The sequence below is a fragment of the Carex rostrata genome, chromosome 5, assembly GCF_964058835.1.
Source record: "Carex rostrata chromosome 5, lpCarRost1.2, whole genome shotgun sequence".
Lineage (NCBI taxonomy): Eukaryota > Viridiplantae > Streptophyta > Magnoliopsida > Poales > Cyperaceae > Carex > Carex rostrata.
The window spans coordinates 11,923,219-11,946,053 of NC_135922.1; the positions used below are offsets into that span (position 1 = coordinate 11,923,219).

Sequence of the window (22,835 nt, forward strand, 5' to 3'; positions counted from 1 at the left end):
AGTCCCTGGTTGTTTGAAAATCATGTTTTTATACCTTCTCACTTGATTTCAAAGGACAAGATCATTGAAACTTCATAGGCAAAGGATGTAAATGGCATATGATAGTTATAGCTGCTGCATTTTTACATCTTGAACCTCAGTTTCTCATTATTTGCAAATAAACCCTCCAAAACAGTAAAATTAGCCATTTTGGCAGTATAATCTCACTGTTTTGCTTTCTTTATTTGCAAATAAGTCGTTCCAAGTGGTCATTAGATTGAGAATTCCAAAGGATGTTAGCTGACTCAACTTTAAACAGTCTTTGTGTGTTTATATTTTGATTAAGTCACTTTTTCCCTTTTATTAATCATTTTTATAAAGAGATCATGAGAGTCTGATGACCAAGGATGCCAGCTGGCTCCCTACACTCATCTTTACCTCTAATCAAGTTATAAAAATAATCGGGGGAGGGAGAAAAGAAAAGATCAAAAGAAAAGAAAAGAATAAAAGATGAAATTCATATAATTTTTTGAAGAACGTGCTTATATTACATTTTTCTTGAATTGGACCAGCAAAGAGAAAAAACTTATTATATTTCTTTTTATAACAAAGAAAAAAGAGAGAAAAGACATCTTTATGCATTTTGGACTTATTTTTATATGCACAATCATTTTACTGTTGCATTGATTGCTACAGAAAAAGATTGATGCTTTTGTTGAAGGATTGATGCTTTTGTTATTTTTTTTATGAAGAGTCCATCAAACCTGCTCCATTTAATTGGTCAATGGTCATCTCCATTTCTTCTTATTTTAGCCATTTTTATTTATTTCTAAATGACAACTTTTTCGGGTACAACAGTCCACAACTAATTATCCATAGTTTTTTAAAAAAAAATTGTCATTTAACTTGCGTGAATCCTGTAAATTTTCAATTATGTACTGTAATCTCATATAATGAATCATATATAAAACACCCTTTAAAATTCTAACATCAAACGGAACCACTTTGTGTTCTTGCAACTTGCACAACTTGTCAAACTAACTGTATTTGCTGCGAGACCACTTGGTGTACTTCTCTAACTTACAATTAATGACATATTTAAAACTTTCTAGAACATTTTAAAACCGGACCACTCAAACTTGCAGTTTTTTCAATATAATCCCGGAAATTATGCAAAATTAGTTTTTTTGCATCAAATTTTTTTTTTAATCAAATTTTTTTCCGAAATTAAAATTAGTTTTAATTTTTTCTTCAATTATTAATATTTATATATACATCTATATCCTATAAATTAACACTATAGATACTGTAAAACATACATATGCAAACTATAGAACTTCAATACTATAAAATTCTCAAATATAAACTATAAAACTAACAGATGTAAACTATGAAACTATAAATCTAAAATCTAAAAAACACTATAAAATTGAGATAAATACACTGCAAACTTCAATACTATAAATTTAAAATATATAAACAATAAAACTAACAGATGCAAACTATAAAACATTAATAAATCAACTATTAACAACTACATTGTTAAACATTAGTAACTGTTCACAAGCATAAACTGTTACTATTGAAAACATCACTGTTAAATACTAACAAAAACAAACAATAACATTCTAAATACAAATTCATACATTCCACACAAGCATACTATTCAACATACAAAAACTTTTACTTCATAACCCTTTGTTTAGTATTGTTTGGATGAGTTAGAAGCCTCATCACTCGAACAATGCATTCTTTAGAAATATCATCATGCAAAAAAATAAAAATAAAAAAGGTTATAAAACTGTGAACTATTATATAAAACAATCTACATATCATGTAAAACTGTAAACTATATTCTGTAAAATTATGAACTATATAATGTAAACCTTTAAACATCAATAGTAATAGATATTGTAAAATAATGCATATATCATGTAAAACTATGAATTATACCCAGTAAAATACTCTACATAACCTTTAAACCTGAGTTATATATCATGTAAAATACTGTATAGATCCTGTAAATCTATTAGAAAAATACTGAAAATTTAAATAAATATTAGAAATAATTGCAATTTTTTTGTAAAACTATTTCAAGAATCATGTATAACTAGTGCAAGAATCTTATAAAACAATTACAAGAATCCTGTAAAACAATTGCAACAGCTATAATACTAACTCAACAAGATGCATGAATTGATCAAGATATGTAAAATAAAGATATGAAAACAAATAAAGATATGAAAACTAGTGCATAGATCTTGTAAACTATTGCATAATAAAGATTAATTAAGATCACAATAGATATGATCCTCGATTTAATTCATATAACATGTAAAAAAATGATATAAATAGATGTAAATAGAAGAAAATAAATAGATATAAATAGAAGAAAATAAATAGATGTAAAAGAACGATCTAGACATATCTAAATAGAAAGAAACAACTAGAAGAAACAACATACCTAATCTGATCGGACGTCGCAATAGCGTTGGAGAGGTGGTGTGGGGGATAGGGAAGTGGTAAGCTTTGACGAATACTATAAAACAACAAGATTAATACTCCATATCGCCTCTATGTCATCTCTCTTCTCCAGATCGTCTCCTCTTATCTTCTCCAGATCACCTCTCCATCATCTCTTACATCCAGATTTTCACAAGATCAATACTGTAAAATCACAAGATTCATATTGTAAAACTACAAGGTGAATACTGTAAATGACCAATACTCTAGATCGCCTCACTTTCATCTTTCCTCTATATCGCATCTCTCAGATCGTCTCCTCATATCTCCTCCCTATCGCCTCGCTCTTATCTCTCTCGTCCAGATTGCCACAAGATGCATATTCTAAAACCACAAAGTGAATACTGTAAAACAACCCAATAATGCTCCAAATCGCCTCCGCCCTTATCTCTCTCCTCTAGATCACCTCTCTTAGATGATCTCTTCATATCTACGTGGTTAGAGCAATGATTGGGCCGACAATTGTTGCGGATTCCAACGGCTCGCGCAGCTTGAAAGGACACACATGACACGAGGAATAGATGGAGAAGAGGAAGAGGTGGAGAAGAGGTGGAGGGACAGAGATGGGAGGCGGAGGGATGGAGGTGGGTGGCGGAGGCGGCCGAAAAGAAAGCAACGTGAGAGGTGGAGTTCTCAATCTAAAAAGGGTTTTGTTTTTGTGTGGGTGAGAGAGAGAGAAACAGAGTCGGTCCTGAAGATTTTGAGGCCCGGGGCAAAAAAAAAATTTGGCCCTTATATACACAATTTTTTTTATTAATATGCCAATAGATTATTAAATTTGTAAACTAATAGTTAAAAAGTTCTAAATGAATCAATAGAAAGTTAACATCCAATATGAAAAAATAAAAGCACTTTTCCTATCGTCATACTAAAACGTTGCAACTTGCATCACATATTTTTTTTCATAATTCAGATGCAAATTTTTTATATATAGAAATTATTAAATTCAGTAGTATGAAAATAGAAAGAGTATCTCGTTTTCAATAAATATAGAAAGATCAGATTTATTGAATCCGATCCAATGATATGGAGATGACTCAATAGTTTCTATTCATAACACGATCAAATGTGGCGCACCTTGATATTGTTGCCTTATGCCATTAACAACCCCCACATTAAATATATATAAAATGTAGTATGGTAGCTAGAGTGGAAAAAATAGCACAGCGGAGCCGGCTCCATCACGGAACGGCACGGTTACGGCATGAAACGACATGGAACGTGTTTCTGTTCCGTGCCGTGACCATTCGCGCATCGTGACCAGCTTGTAGAAAATTTGACACGGCACATCACGTGAAAGATCCGGTCGCAGCTAGCACAGCACGGCACATAATCACGCGAGTCACGTGTAATTAGGACCGTTAGGTCTTAATCAAATGGTGAATCTTGAATAAACTAACTTAAATTATGAAAAAATAGTTAAACGTGAGAAACGTGACCAGTTACGTTTGGACACGGTACACGAATAGTCACGGCACGGCACGGGTCGCTGTTCACTTGGTTACGGTATGACATGGCATGAGACCAAAATCACAGCGTGTTAGTAATGTGACGGCGCACGACACGTTTTTTCCACTCTACAGGTAGCCACAGCCTCTATGTATATATTGCTCAGTATAACAAATTTCTCTTTTGCCTTTTCGGGTTTCTACGACTTTCACACGGAGAGAAAATATCAATTATTTACTTAATTATTTCATGTAAAATAAGTCAAATAAACTTTCTTACTTCTATTGTTCAGAATAGATTATATGCAGGATATACTATAATTTTACATAACATTGTTAATATGATATTAAAAAAATTAAATATCATGAACGATAAATGACAAGTATACAAATCGACATCATGAACATAATCAAAGCTTCTTATGTATATATTGTACTGATTTCAATTCTTTAAATCTATTTCGTTGTGGGAATAAAATATCTTCATCATAAGCTTATTTATGAAGATTTTTTTAGCCAAAAAACTTGGTGATTTTAATCAAGCGAGAATAAAGAAGTTTATTCTTATCACGAATTATTCCGTGCATGTATATGTGTAGTCTTTTGTGTGCGGAGGCTCCAAGTTGATTTCTATTTTTCTGATTTGTCTGATGTGGCTGCATGAGTACATCTTTTGTATGAGTTGAGAGGGATCCATCGATTACATCGATCATGGCTGCATGACTACATCTTTTGATTCACGCGCCTGACGCAATCTATGACAATTCTAGCTGTACTAGCTATTGGATAATTAGAGGAGGGTTCAAATGCACTCAAATTTTTGTGCACCCAAATGCACCATATATTTCAAATCCTTTTTCTCCGTTTTCAAAGTCCGAATGGTCAATCCGAACCATTAGATGCGATTTATATATTAAGATGTGCTTGGAGACCAAATTTTACATTTTTTGGAATTTTTTTACTATTTATTAAGCCACTTTGAAAATCGCTGATTTTACATTTTCTGGACCATTGGATTAGCGATTTTTCAAAGTGGCTTAATAAATAGTAAAAAAATTTCAAAAAAATTAAAATTTGGTCTCCAAGCACATCTTAATATATAGATCGCATCTAACGGTTCGGATTGACTATTCGGACTTTGAAAACGGAGAAAAAGGATAGGGTGCATTTGGGTGCACAAAAATTTGGGTGCATTTGAACCCTCCTCGGATAAGTAATATGTCAATAGATGTTATACTATTTTGGCCCTTATATACAACTAATATTCTTTCTGGGCCTCCTTGAATTTTGAGATGTTATATTATTTTGAACTCTTATATACAACTAATTTCTATTTTGGGTTCTCTTGAATTTTGAGGTCCGGAGCCATCGCCCTGGGTATCCTGGACTAGGGTCGGGCCTGGAGAGAAATATGAGAAAAGGAGAGAAAATAGAGAAAGTTACTTACAAGATTGTTATGAAACATTATTCAAATATTTGTGAAAAAAGTGTGGACAAAAGGTTGTGGATAGAAATATTTTCTCTAATATTTTATAATTGATTACAATTTGTACAAAAATAGTTTGTATGGGAACCAAATGTAGTCCTTAGGGACTCTTGATGTATATACTAGTATTACAGCGAACAGTACCATAATTAATCTTTTTTTAAGTCATTTGTTTAAAAGTTATGTCCTTACAACTTAGTAACCATGTGATCAAGGATTGGACTTATATTGCCAAAACTCTTGATTATGATCTAATTTGGACCAGAATTTCATACAAACTAGTTGTATTACATCCAACATATGAAAAAGGAGTTCCTATGTGATCCATGACATGATGCCTCTTTGTTAAATGTCTCCAACATATTGCATCTCCAATAAAAATACATTTGATCAACATATATATATGTGGATACATAATAGAGAATAAAATTTTCCTTTAAAATTTTCGTCAAAAAATTATTATAAAATATTTATGCATAAAATTAATTGAATCTGTATATTTTTTATACGAACCATTGAAAATCAATTTTGTAAAAAAAAATTATTGCATCTTATATGAATTTACGTTTGCTCTGATACACAACTACAACTACAACTATTTTCAAAACAAAAAATCAAAACAAAACAAAATATGCTAATTCTGAAAAAAAAAAACTGGGTGGTTGCTTCCCCTAGTTGTGGCTTGTCCGCTCTGCCTAGATGCAGCCTTGTCAAAATTCAAAATTCTGCAAAATTGTGGTATTTTGGTTTATTCATTTTTGGGGTATGGTATTTTTAAAATTTTCAGCTCTTGGTGAACTCAAGTCTAAAACCCGTCAAATCGACTTTAAATGACAAATCCGTACAGTTGAAACCCGCCTACCTTACAAGTGATGCATCTACATGTGAAAATTTTTAATTTTGAAATTAATTTTGCAGAGTCAAGTGATAAAAAAATGTTCAAAAAATGAATGTATTAAAATTAATTTATTAACCTTCTAATTTTGACCGCTTCACTTTATGCTAAATTAATTCGAATATTTAAAATTTTCATATGTAGACGCATCACTTGTAAGGTAGTCGGGTTTCAACATTTCGGATTCGTCATTTAAAACCGATTTGATAAGTTTTAGACTTGATAAACTTAATAATACCCTAGTTCTACGCTATTTTTATGTACTTTCAACAAAAGTATTATGCACATACGCTGATACGCATTTGGTGAGTGCTGAGAGATTTTGAATATATATTGTATATGTTGTCCTCAAATTTCGTACCTCCAACAAAAATTTAATGTTAAATTTGTGATTACCAGCAGCTATATATATATATATATATATATATATATATATATCCGGTTCTTATATTTCAAGTTATATGGAATAATGCAATGTTTTGGTGTGAATTGTGAAATGAAAATTTTGAGTTAAATTTTATGAGATGTTAGATATGTGATTTTTTTATGATATACAATTGGTGATAATTTGTGCATTAATTATTATTTTATGTGGAGATGGGCTATGGTGCTTCTAGAAGTAAAATGAGTATTTTACTTCACACTCATATTTTGTGATTTTAAAGTTCAAAATGTCGATTCAAACCATTCAAGTTGATATCCATATTAAATTGTGTTTGGAGATCAAATTTTACATTTTTTGGAAATCTTTTACTATTTTTTAGAATTTTTGAAAATCTCTGTTTTTGATGGTCTAGAATTCTCTGAAAAACAGTGATTTTCGAAAATTCTAAACAACATAGTAAAAAATTGTAAAATTTGGTCTCCAAGTACAATTTAATATGAAGATCAACTTAAACGGTTTTGATCAACGTTTTGAACTTTAGAATTGAAAATATATATGTGAAGTAAAACACTCGCTTTACTTCGCGAAAGAAAGTAACCCAACTCATTTTATGTGATGTACGTAATATAATTACATTTATGAGAAGTTGAAAATAATTTATGCGATAACAATGTATAAAATTACTATATTAATTTGGGCAGTCCTCATATTTTTTTTTTTGTAATGATAAGCGAGGTAAGACGCTTCGAAATGAGGTTAACACCTTTACACAACACGTACAGATGCTTCAACATTGCGTATTATTATATTATCCTCATATTTTTCTTTTTGGGTAAACTTTGCATGTTGACATTCCTTTTAAAAGTAAATCATGATCGGCTAGTTGCATTTTATTTTTATTTTTTTTCATTTCAACTAAAACAAAATATTAAGTATTACTTTATTTCTTTTAAATTTACATACATAGTCTAAAAAAAATGTTTATTTTGTTGGTATCGATGGATGACTTATTATTTGTATTATTGATGCTTCCGCTGTTGATTTTATTCATTTAGCTTTTCGAGTTTAGGAAAGTTCGTAACCATGTGGCGGGGATTAATCACGCCTAAATCGTAATTCTAGTTCTGGTGTGACACTAACTATCTCCAAATGAAGTAAAAGATTTTAGATATTTCTTATAATATACTTGTTAACCTGGCACTTGCCAGTTAACCATCAAAAAAAAAAAAAAAGATTTTAGATAATAATGGAAGCATGAACACAATCATGATAACATACATAAATATACAACATCAATTGCATTTTATTAATCCTTTTAATTTCAATTTCAAGAAAAATAGATCCTTAAATTCCTCAATTATCACAGCCGGTGGGCAATCGATAGGCGTATGCTATGGGATGCTTGGCAACAACCTTCCTTTGCAAGCTGATGTGGTGAAGCTGTACCAGTCCAATGGCATCACTGGTCTGCGTATATACGGCCCCGACAGTGCCACTCTAATCGCACTCAAAGGCACCAATATCAAGCTCATCATGGATGTCGCCAACTCCGACCTCGCATCCATTGCTTCAAGCGCTTCCACTGCTGCATCATGAGTGATGAAGAATGTCCATTGCTTCAAGCGCTTCAAGTCGGTAACATTATTTGTATTAGCTGTATCTTATATTAATGCATAATTAATCCTAAATATTTTACGGATTGGTCATTGGCTTGATAATTTGCAACATGAAACAATTCAGTTTGCTAAAAAATTAATGGATGGAATTCCACTATATAGGAGAATCTATCACTTGAACGCTAAATACTAAACTTTACAAAACCACAACTGCATAACCAAGAAGAAGATGCTCAATTTCCTATATTTCATGATCGATATCAATCATTACTAATATGTGCCTGTCGCTCATAACAGATACATTGCAGTAGGCAACGAGGTAAGCGGGAGTGATGTCTCAAAAATTCTCCCTGCAATGAAAAACATCTACAGTGCACTCTCCTCTGCCGGCCTTCAAAACTCAATCAAGGTCTCGACTTCGATCTCCTTTGGTGAAGTGGGTACCTCGTATCCTCCTTCACATGGTGCATTCTCTCCAAGTGCCTCATCATATATGGCATCCGTGGTACAGTACCTTGCAACAATAAATGCAGCACTCCTGGCAAATATATACCCCTACATCAGTCATGTCGACAGCCAAGGATCGATCAGCCTTGAATATGCATTGTTCACCTCGCCTGGCACCGTGGTGACTGATGGGTCGAACAAGTACCAGAATCTTTTTGATGCAATGGTGGATGCGCTTTACTCAGCAATGGAGAAGGTTGGCGGGTCGAATGTTGGTATTGTTATTTCTGAGAGCGGTTGGCCATCAGCTGGCAGGACCGCTGTGACAGTAAGCAATGTGCAGAAATACAATCAGAATTTGATTAATCATGTCAGTAAGGGTACGCCTAAGAAGCCGACGGCTTTGGAGACTTACATCTTTGCAATGTTTAATGAAAATCAGAAGCCAGCGGGAGTAAAACAGAACTGGGCCCTGTTTTATCCAAGCAAACAGCCGGTATACTCTATTAGCTGTTGAAAGTTAATTCAAAATTATTTTTAGTTAATCTCTGCATAGGTTTAGTTTATTTAGAATCAGTTTTTAGACGTATGAAAACTACAATGACTATTTAGGCATTGGTTATTTTAAGCATAGTTATTTTAGGATTAGTTAGAGTAGTGGTTAGTTATTTTTAGCATGTTGTGTAGTGGGTGCTTAATTTAGAGAGTTGTGGGTGTCTATTTTAGAAACATTGTACTGTCATAAATATTGTAGAACTTTATGTAATTGAGTAAGAGAGAAAGGAAATAAAGCATTGTTTCTATTCAGAAAAATATTCCTCTCTCTTCAATCTTTTGCATACTGGCACAAAGCAGTGCAGTATTACTGAGTTTATCCCAACATTAGCTTCAAGTGAGAGGATTATGATTCATCAAAAGAAAGAAGAACTATGTTACTATTTGGCACACTGGAAATAAAAGATTAAATAAATAAAAGAGGATAGAAGAAAAAAATATTAAGGCTCTTGTGGAGATATTGAATATTATATTAGTATGATGATTTTATGGAAAAATTGGATATTTAAAAAAAAAAAGTGAGGCTATGTTACTATACATAGCGCGGATTGGTCCGTACTACGGATCAATATTTTTGTTTTGAAATTCTAACAGTCGATCCGAACTGTTCAACATGGTCTCTATTTTAATATGTACTTGTTAACTAAAATTTACATTTTTTAGAATTTTTTACTATTTGTTTAGATGTGAAAAAAAATCACTGTTGTTGGATTGATGGTCCGGAATTTTCATATCAAGTGATTTTCTACCTATCTAAAAAAAATACCAAAAAAATTATTTACAAGTACATATTCATATGAATATTATGTTGAATGATTTGGATCGACCGTTAGGATTTTCAAACAAAAGATTTGAATTCATCGCGTGGGCCAATATGCCCCAAATAATAACATATCAAATATATGTAATAATTAGTTCGGATTTCAGTGTACCATAGCCTAACTCTTTTAAAAATTTATATGAGCACACTGGAATTAATTATCCCTAATTACATATATATGCTTGACAAAAACACAATTCTTGCTCTCAGTCTAATTACATATATATATTTGTTTTTTTTTAGGTTTCCTGTATGTTTGACAACCCCACAAACGGCAATATGGGTATTGTTGTTATCCGCATATTCCCTTCTTCTTGCACGGGAAGCTGATAACAGTATCTACGCTACGTACAGTACTTGCACTGTACTCACAGGGGACCATCCAAAATTAAATATGGAAAAATAACTTTTTGTGGGGATCGCAAAAACTTCACAATTCGAATTTTTTTTCTTCTGAAGTATTAATATCTATGCATATAAATATTTATACATATATACGGAAGTATTTATAGCTATGAGGTGAACAATTATTTATTGTGCGGGTACTGTAGCACGAAGATAATAGTACCCTCAGCACTGTACCCACACTATACCCGCGGGGGGACCCCCGAAAATTAAATGAAGAAAATTAACTTCTTGCAGGGGCTGCAAAATCTCCACAATTTTATGTTTTTTCCAAATTATTAACACCTACGTAATTTTTTCTTTCAAATGAAATCCATGATGATGTACTTTTCGACTCATCATTCCGCAAGTATTTATACTTCGCTGTACAAGTCTTTATACCTATACTTGCAAGTATTTTTTACATATGACACTAAAAGTATTAATATCTAGGTATTGAAATTATTTATACTTATACATTGAAATATTTTTGTTAGAGGAAGGGTGACGCGAGGATAATTGGAGAACTCGAAAATGAATAATCATAATAAGTCATGCATCAAAGTATTTATAACTACGAAAATATACATATCTAAGTATTTTTTACATATGACACTGAAAGTATTAATATCTAAGTACTAAAAGTATTTATATCTATGCTTTGAAGTATTTATTTCTATGAAGTAAACTTTTTTTGTTAGAGAAAGATTGATGCGAGAACGAGTGCGAGGATTGTAAAAGGTAAACTATATAATTAGTGGGGACTAGAGAAATGATGCTGCTCAGATTTTAAAATAATAATTAGTTGAGACTATATAATTAGTGGGAACCATAATACATTATTTCTCTAAGTGTGAATACTGTAGCACGAGTACTGTGCGGGTACTGTAGCACTAAAATAATTATTCTTCTGCACGAGGTCAAGTCTATAGCCATAAAATAGTGCGTCATATTCTTGTTTCCTAATATCTAATTCGGTGGTCAAAAACCATCAAAATTTTTGAATTTTGACTCGATCGACCTAACATACAAGTTTGTTTCTATGCATGGAATTTCTGCAAAACAACGAGAGAATGTTAGAGAAGGGGTTCTACCTTCTAACTATAAGTGATCCACTTAGTTATAAAATAGACAACACTACAAGTGGTACACTATGGATATAAAATAGACAAGCCTAAGGTCAAGTACGGATTACAAAATTGTGGTCCAATCGTAATAGATGGGCTAGACTGGTAGTTGGGCCTCTTCATACACACGTTATATCGTGCAGATCAAGTTTCTATACTTGTGAAATGGGATGTAGAATTTTTGCTCACATTAATTGCATCTAAATTTGGAGCTGTACCACCTGTAATTAATGTGTAATTGTGTATGTATTGTTAATTGACCAACATATATCACCAAGTAAATATTCCTCACAACATTGTATTGACAATATAGAGTAGAACTAGGGTGTTCTTAAGTTCACCAAGCTCCTTGGTGAACTCAAGTCTAAAACCAATCAAATCGGCTTCAAATGACGAATCCGAACTGTTGAAACTCACCTATCTTACGAGTAATGTGTCTACATGTGAAAATTTTAAACATTTGAATTAATTTAGTATAAAGACAAGCGGTCAAAAAACGTTCAAAAAATGAATGTATTAAAATTAATTTATTAACCTTCTAATTTTGACTGCTTGACTTTATATTAAATTAATTTGAATGTTTAAAATTATCACATGTAGACGCATCACTCGTAAAATAGGCGGGCTTCAATGGTTCGGATTCATCATTTGAAACCGATTTGATGGATTTTAGACTGGAGTTCACCAAAGGGTTGGGTGAACTTAAGAACACCCTAGTTCTACTCGACAATATAATCACCCATTAATTATGCCCCTTTCTAGTTTGTAATTTGAATTTTTTTAGTCTAGGAATTGACCTGTGAAATGGAATTATGTTTACCATTCTCATGTGTATACCATATGCATCTTTAAAACATTTACTGCTAATAGGCACAAGAACAAATGTAAAAATTTCTCTTCATATCATCTTTTGATCAATTATGCACCTGCCAGCACTTCCATGTTGAAGAAGCGCCATATATGATACTTTCTATTTTCCTTCTTCATTCCATGTCTCGGTGGCTTTGTTAGGAACAGTAAAAGTTAGGCAAAGGGATTGACCTTGCTTGTATATATGGAGGAGGTCGCCGTCTAGATTTTAATTAGTTTTTGTATTTTCTGATAAATCTAACTGTGATATACCAGGCAGACTGGTAGTTGTTCTTCTGTACTAGATCCTGTACATGTATGAGAGTGACCTTCAACAACAAATTGTAATGTATACTATTTACACATAAATATATGGAACAGAACTTTTTTTTTTTGAGAAAAAATAGGAGTCATGCTCCCATTTAATTGATAAAAAGGTTGTTACAGGGTGCCGTAAGAAAAATGGAAAAACAATGTAGCTCATGATGATGAGCTCAAGCTAAAAAAAAAAGAAAAAAGAGGTGCAGTAAGTAAAGTAAAACAGAAAGGGTCAAAATGGAAAAATAAAGAAATAAAGAAAGAAAAAAAGAAAAATTGAAACAGAATTGCAGTGTGCACCTCCTTGCTTGTAGCGATGCAATCTCATGCATTAATTTTTATCTGTGGATATTGGTGTTGCACCGCTATTTACTCCCTCAAATCTTGCACTGTGGCTGTTGAATTTCTGAATATTCTAGCTCACCGTTCCCTCCAAATTATGAACTGTGCTATAAGAAACAGGGATCTCTCATTTTCATAGTACACGGTGCTTAATAATGCCCCAAGTGATGGCTGTCTTGTGTGAAATCTGACTTTCAATTCTTGATACAATGCCCGAGTAAATGAGCAATCATTGAGTATATGTGCACTGTTTCAGAGTCCACTTGACATAATACAAATCTGTTCGCCCCAGCCTTTTCTAATCAGATTGTCTAGTGTTAATATCCTGTTGAGTGTTGCTAGTGTTAATATTCTATTTATTGATGAACAATAAATAGATTGAACTAATGTGATGTAACTGCCCTGTTTCTTATTATATGATAATATGCTTTTATGACAAAAAAATGTACATATAATTATCATACATATACACTATGACATCTTCTAAAGTGATGAACTCTGTCAAATAAATTGGTTTTACAAACCTAAGCAGTTTCAGTCTGATTGGGCTGCCAGATGGCCTGTTTTCAGATTAATCTCAGAGAAACATTTTAGTACAGCACTCAAATTAATCAGTCTTTCAAACTAATCGACTAGCGGCTCATGAGATCCAAAATGTGGTCCGATGGGCACTGAACCGAGAATCTGAAACAGCTCCATCATGAAAATAGTAATTATCTTTGATCAAGTGAGACCGTGGTTACAGGAAACTATTGTTTGCAGAGGATCCATGGGACTCTTGGAAAATTGCAAATTGACAATGCTTCCAAACCTTAATTGGCGCTGGATGTGCTAACTAATTGTATTGTCCTGTACTCTTTTAGTCCAGCATTGAAATATATGGATAAAGATGAAATTATTCTTGCTCTTTCCGGGGTTGTCTATATAAGGAGTTCAGAGGAATCAATTATCCATAACAAGGTTCAAACTGATTTCCATTTTAAGAAATTGAAATAATTGAACAAGAGTGAGCTTATTGTATCTTCTCCATGGCACATAGATCAGATGTTCTTTCCATGGTGGCGGTACTCGCATTGCTTGTTAGCATCCTTGCTAGCTACCCCAGGAGTCTCTCTCCTCTTTCTTTCTTTCTCTCTTGCCCACACACACAAACTTATTGTGCCATTTAGACTTGCTAGATAGCGTATATCATTGATAGATTATTTATTACATTGTTAAATTTTGGAAAACAATATCAATTTATGAAAATATATATATATCTATAGCATCGGTTACTAGCTAGGTATTACAAAATACAAATCCTTGTACATCACACGTGAATGTCCATTTAAATTTCAAGAATCAACCAAACAGATCCTTTAATTATCTCAGTTATCACAGCTTGTCCCATATAGACTATAGAATCATCACAATGCATTGCTTGAAAACAACCTGCTGAAAATTACATATATATGTCATACTTCTGCAGGTGCGCAATCAATAGGTGTATGCTACGGGGGGCTCGGTAACAACCTTCCATCGAAAGCTGATGGGGTAAAGCTGTACCAGTCCAATGGTATCACTGGAATGCGTATATATGGCGCCGAGGGTGACACTCTGACTGCACTCAAAGGCACTAATATTAATCTCATCATGGATGTCGGCCTCTCTGATGCTTCGAGCTCTTCAGCTGCTGCCACCTGGGTGAACAACAATGTCAAACCCTATTACCCTGATGTCTCTTTCAAGTACGGATCTGAGTATTTTTTTTACCATTCAAAATTAATGATACGAGTATTTTACTACAAGTTCAGTGCAAATCCTAGAAGAAAATCCTAATATTTACATCTCAGTATTTTATTAGTAATTAATATTAGCTAAAAATTCATAAAATCTATTTGTTCATCACTTCATTGCTCGTAAAATAACACAAATGTTAATACATGTAATGTTCCTTCAACAGATACATTGCAGTAGGCAACGAGATTAGCGGTAGCGACGTCTCAAAAATCCTCCCAGCAATGAAAAACATCTACAGTGCGCTATCCTCTGCCGGCCTTCAAAACTCAATCAAGGTCTCGACTGCGGTCGACTCTGGTGTATTGGGTACCTCGTACCCTCCTTCAGCGGGTGCATTCTCGTCGGATGCTTCATACATGACATCCATAGTACAGTACCTTTCTTCAATAAATTCACCCCTCCTGGCAAATATATACCCATACTTCAGTTATGCCGGCAACACAGCACAGATCAGCCTTGAATATGCATTGTTCACCTCGCCTGGCACCGTGGTGACAGACGGGTCGAACAAGTATCAGAATCTCTTTGATGCAATGGTGGATGCGCTTTACTCGGCAATGGAGAAGGTTGGAGGATCAAATGTTGGTCTTGTTATTTCAGAGAGTGGTTGGCCATCTGCTGGTGGGACCGACACAACTGTGGGTAATGCACAGACATACAACCAGAATTTGATTAATCATGTCAGTAAAGGAACACCTAAGAGACCAACAGCCTTGGAGACTTACATCTTTGCAATGTTTAATGAAAATCAGAAGGCGGCGGGAGTAGAGCAGAACTGGGGCCTGTTCTATCCTAACAAACAGCCAGTGTATTCTATTAACTTCAAGTGAGAGGATTATGATTCACCAAAATAAATACAATAACTATGTTATCATCAGGCACACCTAAGTAGTAGTGTATCAAAACCTTATGTAATATTCCAATAAGTGCTTGTATGTTGAGTTTTTACTGAATAAGAGGATATAAGTTTTTCTAAGAATGAGACAAGGATCAAAGTTCTCAAATTAATAATACCCAACTGAAAACCATTCAACTGGTTTTGGAGCTGTATCTCTCAATCCCTACGGAAAGTACTGTTTTTGCCGAATAAACTAAACCTATGATTATGAATAAAGTTGATATTTGAATTATTATTACTTCATATGAATTGCGAGGTATATATATATATATATATGAGCAATTTTGGGCTACGATATTTTTATTTTTACGTAGAAGTAGAACTACATATCACAAAGAGGATTTGAGATCATCCACTAACGTGTTTACTTGTGTTACATTGAAATTTGACAATTTAAATATGAGCAAATACTTTGTGGATATTATAAATATAACAAATAATAAAATTTGATGTTACTTTTTAATTTTTCACAAAATGATTTTAATGTGCAATAACATATTTAATGGTACTGTTTAGTAAAATATGAAATTTAATAGAAAACAGATTATTTTATTAGACTAGCACTTATAACATTCCTACAAATAATTTGTTGCCGATAATTGTCGACAACCTTAAAAAAAAACACTTTCCTACCAATATTATCCTATTTTTTAAAAAACTTTTTGGACAGATTTCAATATTTTCTATTATAAACTTAATCTATTATTAATAATCCAAATCCTCACAAGAAAAAGATACAAGTACATTAGTGTTGAGAAAAGAGATTAAGAAATAATATGATTAGCCTCAGAGCCATTAGGCATTTTGTCATTATCGGTTAATTAAAGAATAATAATCCTACCTTGTAACAGAAATAGCAATGAGCCTAGTTTCAGCAGAAAGGCTACAATTTACTCCTTTTTTTTGTTTTGGAAATAGAGCAGTTGTTGTACTAGGCAGCAGCTAGTGAGATAGGCAACGGTTAGTTTGGTGGGGCATATAAATAGGCTTGTAAAGAGGTTGCAAATATCATGTATACTAGCTAAGAACATCAATATATTTCTCTTTTATTCATCATTTCCAGTTAGATTCAACAATTATTTCTTTGATTAAGCAAACAATGGATCCAATATTCTTCTAATGGAATGTTGGCCGATTTTTTTATTTATATCCAAAAAAATATATAAATTTAAAAAACTAACCAAACTGCCTGTTAATTTCCAAATCTACCCAAACCGGAAAAAAATTTTCCGGTTTCAATACCAATTTCCGGAAAATTTTTTTTCCGGAAATTGGATCCTAAATCCGGAATAATTTTTTCCGGATTTAGGATTTTTTTTTTTGTTCCTAAATCCGGAATAATTTTTTCCGGAATTAGGATTTTTTTTTTTTTAGGAATTTTTTTTTTCCGAAATTTTTTTTTTTCATTTTTCAGTTTTTATTTATAATTTATTTATTTATTTATTGTATTGAAGTATTACAAATATTTAATATATTTTAAAAAAAATAGATGAAATACTATATAATTTGATTTATTCGAATGACTGCTACAAATAATCCGGATCAACATTTTTCATGCCGGATTTTTTACGGCCGTAAGAAAAAATAATATAATATAATATATGTATATGTATATGTATATGTATATGTATATATAATATAATATATGTATATATATGTAGGGTCTGTCTAAATTGCTGCTGACAGCATTTCGGCAGAGGTGCTGCCGGGGCTATATTTAGCCGTGTGATGTCCAAACAACAAATCCAAACTGTTAGATGTTTAATCTATATTATAATCTACTTGGAGACCAAATTTTACATTTTTTGGAATTTTTTTACTATATATTAAGCTGGTTTGAAAACCGCTGATTTCAGTAAATTTCTGCAGCATTGAAATCAGCGGTTTTCAAACCAGCTTAATATATAGTAAAAAAATTCTAAAAAATGTAAAATTTGGTCTCCAAGTAGATTATAATATAGATTAAACATCTAACGGTTTAGATTTGTCGTTTGAACATCAAAAAATAGAAAAAACAGTGGCAGCACCGCCGGCAGCAAATTAGCCACAGCCTATATATGTATATATAATATAAGAGGAGGGTTCCAATGCCTCATTTTTTTCATACCTCATCATACCTCAATAAAATATTTATACTAAAATATGCACATTTTAAAATATACATATAATATAATATATGTATATGTATATATAATATAATATATTTTTTAAGATGGGTAGAAAATCACTGTTTTATGAACGGTTCAAAAACAGTGATTTTGTACCTATCTTAAAAAATAGCAAAAAAAAATCCAAAAAATATAAAATTTCATCTCCATGCATATTTTAGTATAAATATTTTATTGAACGGTTCGGATCGACAATTTGGACTTTGAAAACGAAAATATAAAATATGAGATATGATGAGGTATGGAAAAAAGAGTAAAGCTAGGGTGTGATGTGCTCACCAAGAGAGTTTGGTGAGCACAACTCCAAAAGTTCGTCGGATCGAATTCAAATGCCGAATCCAAACCGTTGAAATTCACGTGCTTCATGAGTGATGCATGTGCATGCAAAATTTTGAAAGTTTCGAGTTCATTTGCTACACGGTCAAGCGGTCAAAGAAATGAACATTTTATTAAGTTAATTTATAAGTTGTTTTATATAGTCAATTTTTATTATTTCTTTGACCGCTTGACCGTGTAGCAAATAAACTCAAAACTTTCAAAATTTTGCATGCACATGCATCACTCATGAAGCACATGGATTTCAACGGTTTGGATTTTGCGTTTGAAGTCGATCCGATGAACTTTTGGAGTTGTGCTCACCAAACTCTCTTGGTGAGCATGAAACACCTTAGTTTTACTCTGAAAAAAATGAGGCATTGGAACCCTCCTCTTATATTATATATACATATATATACATATATTATATTATATATACATATACATATACATATACATATACATATACATATACATATACATATACATATACATATACATATACATATACATATACATATACACATACATATACATATACATATATTATATTATATTATTTTTTCTTACGGCCATAAAAAATCCGGCATGAAAAATGTTGATCCGGATTATTTGTAGCAGTCGTTTGAATAAATCAAATTATATAGTATTCCATCTATTTTTTAAAAAATATATTAAATATTTGTAATACTTCAATACAATAAATTATAAATAAAAACTGAAAAATGAAAAAAAAAATTTCGGAAAAAAAAAATTTCCTAAAAAAAAAAAAAATCCTAATTCCGGAAAAAATTATTCCGGATTTAGGAAAAAAAAAAGAAATCCTAAATCCGGAAAAAATTATTCCGGATTTAGGATCCAATTTCCGGAAATTTTTTTTTCGGAAATTGGTATTGAAACCGGAAATTTTTTTTCTGGTTTGGGTAGATTTGGAAATTAACAAGGAGTTTGGTTAGTTTTTTAAATTTATATATTTTTTTGAATATAAATAAAAAAATCGGGAATGTTGGCACTAAGTAAATGCTACTTATTATGTATAGTCGGTATGGCATGCATGTCCAATGCCCATTCTATAATATTCTTTCTAAGGAATCTGTATGTTCTTATATATATGGATATTAGATGATGAACAATTATTTCATTTACAATATTAGTTATTTTTCTTTTGCTTCCGTTGCTATATAGTACATGTGACATTCTTCTTCATCTCTGATAGTCTAGTAATATTGGTATGAATTTTCTATGTAATTGTCATTTACATAGATAGCATACACAATATTTAACTAGTATTGTACCTATGCGTTGCAATAAAGACATATTATAAGATAACAAAACAAATCTCACACAAAATGAAATATTTATATAAAAATAATTAGACTAAATAACAAATAGTATTTCTTAAATGACATATTAAAAGATATCTACACGTAAATATATATATTTTTAAATGACATATATATTAATTTGATAATTTTTGACATATAAAACGACAAATAATATTCCTTAAATGATTTAAAAAATAGAAAGAAATCAAGACCAATTAGAAAGATGATACAAATTGCATGTGGCGAGTACGTGTGGTGGGTACGTGTATAAATAAATTAAAACCTTTACACGTAAAAAACATCAAAAACATTTACATATAGAAAATAAATATTTGATGAGAGAGATGATATTCAATTCAAAATTTCATATTTTAATCAAAACTGTTCGCTCAAGACATCTACATGCTTAATATAAGAATAAGAATGAAGATTATTTATATGCCCCAAAATTATTACATTCTTGCTCGAGTCTAATTGCATTTATTCTTGCTGACTTTATGTCTGTCCGACTTGCATTTTTTCCTTTAGTTTACTGTATTTTTGACAACCCTCTCAAACTATACCCTTTTTGCACGAGGTCAATTTCTAATTCGGTGGTCAAAAAAAGGCAAAAATCTTAAATTTTTGATTGATCAATGTAGCAGACAAGTTTGTTTTGATGTATGGAATTCCATCATCTACACTACACATACTATACAAGTGGTCCATTATGGAGATAATTAAAATAGACAAACCTAAGGTCAAGTATATAGGGAAGTCACAAAATTAAGGTCCACCCGTGATAGATATGGGTTAGACTGGTAGTTGGGCCTTTGCATACAGATGTCATATTGTGCATATCAAATTTCTATACATGGAATTATTGTAGAACTTAATTAACCTCCACAAAATTAAAATTCCCATTAATTGCATCTAAATGTGGAGCTGTACCACCTATAATGTCTATGTATTATTAATTCACCAACATAATTAAATCACCAATTGAATATAGCTCCTAATAATTAACATGGTATTGTCAATATATATCATCAATTAATTATGCCCTTTCCTCTTGCAACATGAAGTTTGTTATCTGATTGTTACTAGTCTAGGTGACTTTGGTGAGGTCTAATGGAAGTTAGGCACAGGAATTGACCTGTAAAACGGAGTTATTGGTACAATCTCTACAACATTTTACTGTTAATAGGCACCGGGACAGATATAAAGAATTTCTCTTCATGTCATCTTTAAATTTATTATGCCACTTCCATCACTTCCAAGTTGAAGACTTATATAATATTATGATATACTTTCTATTTTCCTTCCTCATTCCTCGTCTCAGTAGGTTTGGACGGAATAATAAAAGTTTGGCACAGGGATTGACCTCACTTGTATATATGTAGGAGGTTGTCGTCTAGATTTTGATTAATTTTGCATTTTCTCATTAATTTCACCGCGATATACGGGGTAGACCGGTAGTTGTTCTTCTGTACTAGATCATGTATGATCATGAACAAATTGTAATGTATATCAACCTAAATATTTGAAAGAACTTGATGAACAATAGATAGATTGAACTTAGGTGTTACCACTGCCCTGCCTTTTTGTTATTTAGATAAATATGCTTTTATCATGACAAAAGAAAATGTACACATAATTATTATATATAAACTATGACATCTTCAAAATTGATACTCTGTTATTTGACCCCATCATATATATATATGTGTGTGTCGAAATCTTCGTCAATGTAGCATTAACTTAAAGTGGTCCGATGTAGCATTGAACTGAGATGGCTCCATCATCAGAATTGTAATCATCTAGTGCAAACAAAATTTAATGAAGTGAGACCGAGGTTACAGGAAACTATAGTTTGTAGAGGATCCATGAGACAGCTGGAGATTGCAAATTGACAATGCTTCCAAACCTTAATTGGCGCTGGACGTGCTAACTAAGAATTGACTTGAACTCTATTAGTCAAGCATGAAATATATGGATATAGAATAAATTATTTTTTTCTCTTTCTGGCGTTGTCTATATAAGGAGTTCATATGCATTGATCATCCATGACAAGTTTCGAACTGATTTCCCTTTTAAGAAACTAGAATAGTTGAATAAGAGTAAGCTTATTGCATCTTCTCCATGGCACACAGATCACATGCTCTTTCCATGGTGGCGGTACTCACATTGCTTGTTAGCATCCTTGCTAGCTACCCCAGAAGTATCTCTCCTTTCTTTCTATCTCTTTTGTTCACACACACAATAAACATCTTGTTCTGTTTAAACTTGCTAGAGAGCATATACCATCATAAGATAGCTCTTATTGATTGAATATTTAGGTTGTAGAAAGCTTTAGCCTTTAAGATACTTAATGCCTATGGAATCGGTTACTAGCTAGGTATTCCAAATCCTTGTACATCACACGTGAATGTCCATTTTAGTTTTAAGAATCAACCAAACAGATCCTTTAATTCCTCAATTACCACAGTTGGTCCACCAAGCCAATAAATTAATGAATGCATGTAATAAGAAACCTATTGAAAAGTACGTATGTACGTCTTCCTTAGGCAGGTGCGCAATCAATAGGCGTATGCTACGGGTTGAATGGTAACAACCTTCCTTCACAAGCTGATGTGGTGAAGCTGTACCAGTCCAATGGCATCACTGGAATGCGTATATATGGGGCCGACAGTGCCACTCTGACTGCACTCAAAGGCACTAATATCAATCTCATCATGGGTGTCGACCTCTCTGAAGCTTCGAGTCCTTCAGCAGCTGACACCTGGGTGAAGAACAATGTCAAACCCTACCCTGATGTCTCTTTCAAGTACGGATCTGAGTATTTTTTTTCCATTCGAAATAATGATCTGAATTTTTTTACTACAAGTTCAGTGCAAAATCCTAGAAGAAAATCCTAAAATTTACTCCCCAGGATATATTATTAGTAAGAGTGAGGCTATGGTACTACTTGTGTGGCACGGCTTGTCTATACTAGGGATCAATTTCTCTGTTTTGAAAGATCAAAGAGTCAATCTGAACTATTCATAATATGATCTCCATTTGAAAATGTAGTTGTATATCAAAATTTACTATTTTTTTAGAAAGGTAGAAAATCACTTGATCTAAAAATTCTAGACCATTAAAAAGTAGTGATTTTATATCTATAAAAAAAGTAAAAAAAATTCTAAAAAATATTT

The 22,835-nt window shown here is 32.3% G+C and overlaps 3 protein-coding genes across 5 annotated transcripts in view; all 3 read left to right on the forward strand.

Annotated features, from left to right (window-relative positions):
• The window catches only part of LOC144554082 (putative mitochondrial protein AtMg00820), an 88,943-nt gene that overhangs the window by 26,010 nt on the left and 40,098 nt on the right, over nucleotides 1-22,835 (forward strand). The window lies entirely within an intron of this gene.
• LOC144554079 (glucan endo-1,3-beta-glucosidase-like) lies at nucleotides 14,119-15,978 on the forward strand. Its single transcript, XM_078302310.1, has 3 exons — nucleotides 14,119-14,281; nucleotides 14,643-14,901; nucleotides 15,117-15,978. The coding sequence occupies exons 1-3, from the start codon at nucleotides 14,203-14,205 to the stop codon at nucleotides 15,781-15,783; spliced, it is 1,005 nt and encodes a 334-aa protein (XP_078158436.1). The 5' UTR covers nucleotides 14,119-14,202; the 3' UTR covers nucleotides 15,784-15,978.
• The window catches only part of LOC144554075 (glucan endo-1,3-beta-glucosidase-like), an 83,908-nt gene continuing 82,786 nt past the window's right edge, over nucleotides 21,714-22,835 (forward strand). Inside the window, exons 1-2 of one of the 3 annotated variants that reach the window (XM_078302300.1) lie at nucleotides 21,714-21,859; nucleotides 22,210-22,465. In XM_078302300.1, coding sequence (XP_078158426.1) covers nucleotides 21,781-21,859; nucleotides 22,210-22,465 — 335 coding nt within the window. In that variant the 5' untranslated portion in view covers nucleotides 21,714-21,780. The remainder of the gene's footprint in view (nucleotides 21,860-22,209; nucleotides 22,466-22,835) is intronic. The other 2 variants (XM_078302299.1, XM_078302296.1) reach the window with 2 other exon arrangements.

What these genes read in the sequence shown, in the direction of transcription:
- LOC144554079 (XM_078302310.1), top strand. Translation starts at nt 14,203, where the DNA reads ATGGCACATAGATCAGATGTTCTTTCCATGGTGGCGGTACTCGCATTG. An exon ending in CCTTGCTAGCTACCCCAGGA is followed by an intron (nt 14,282 to 14,642) that starts GTCTCTCTCCTC and finishes ATACTTCTGCAG; the next exon opens with GTGCGCAATCAATAGGTGTA. An exon ending in TACCCTGATGTCTCTTTCAA is followed by an intron (nt 14,902 to 15,116) that starts GTACGGATCTGA and finishes TTCCTTCAACAG; the next exon opens with ATACATTGCAGTAGGCAACG.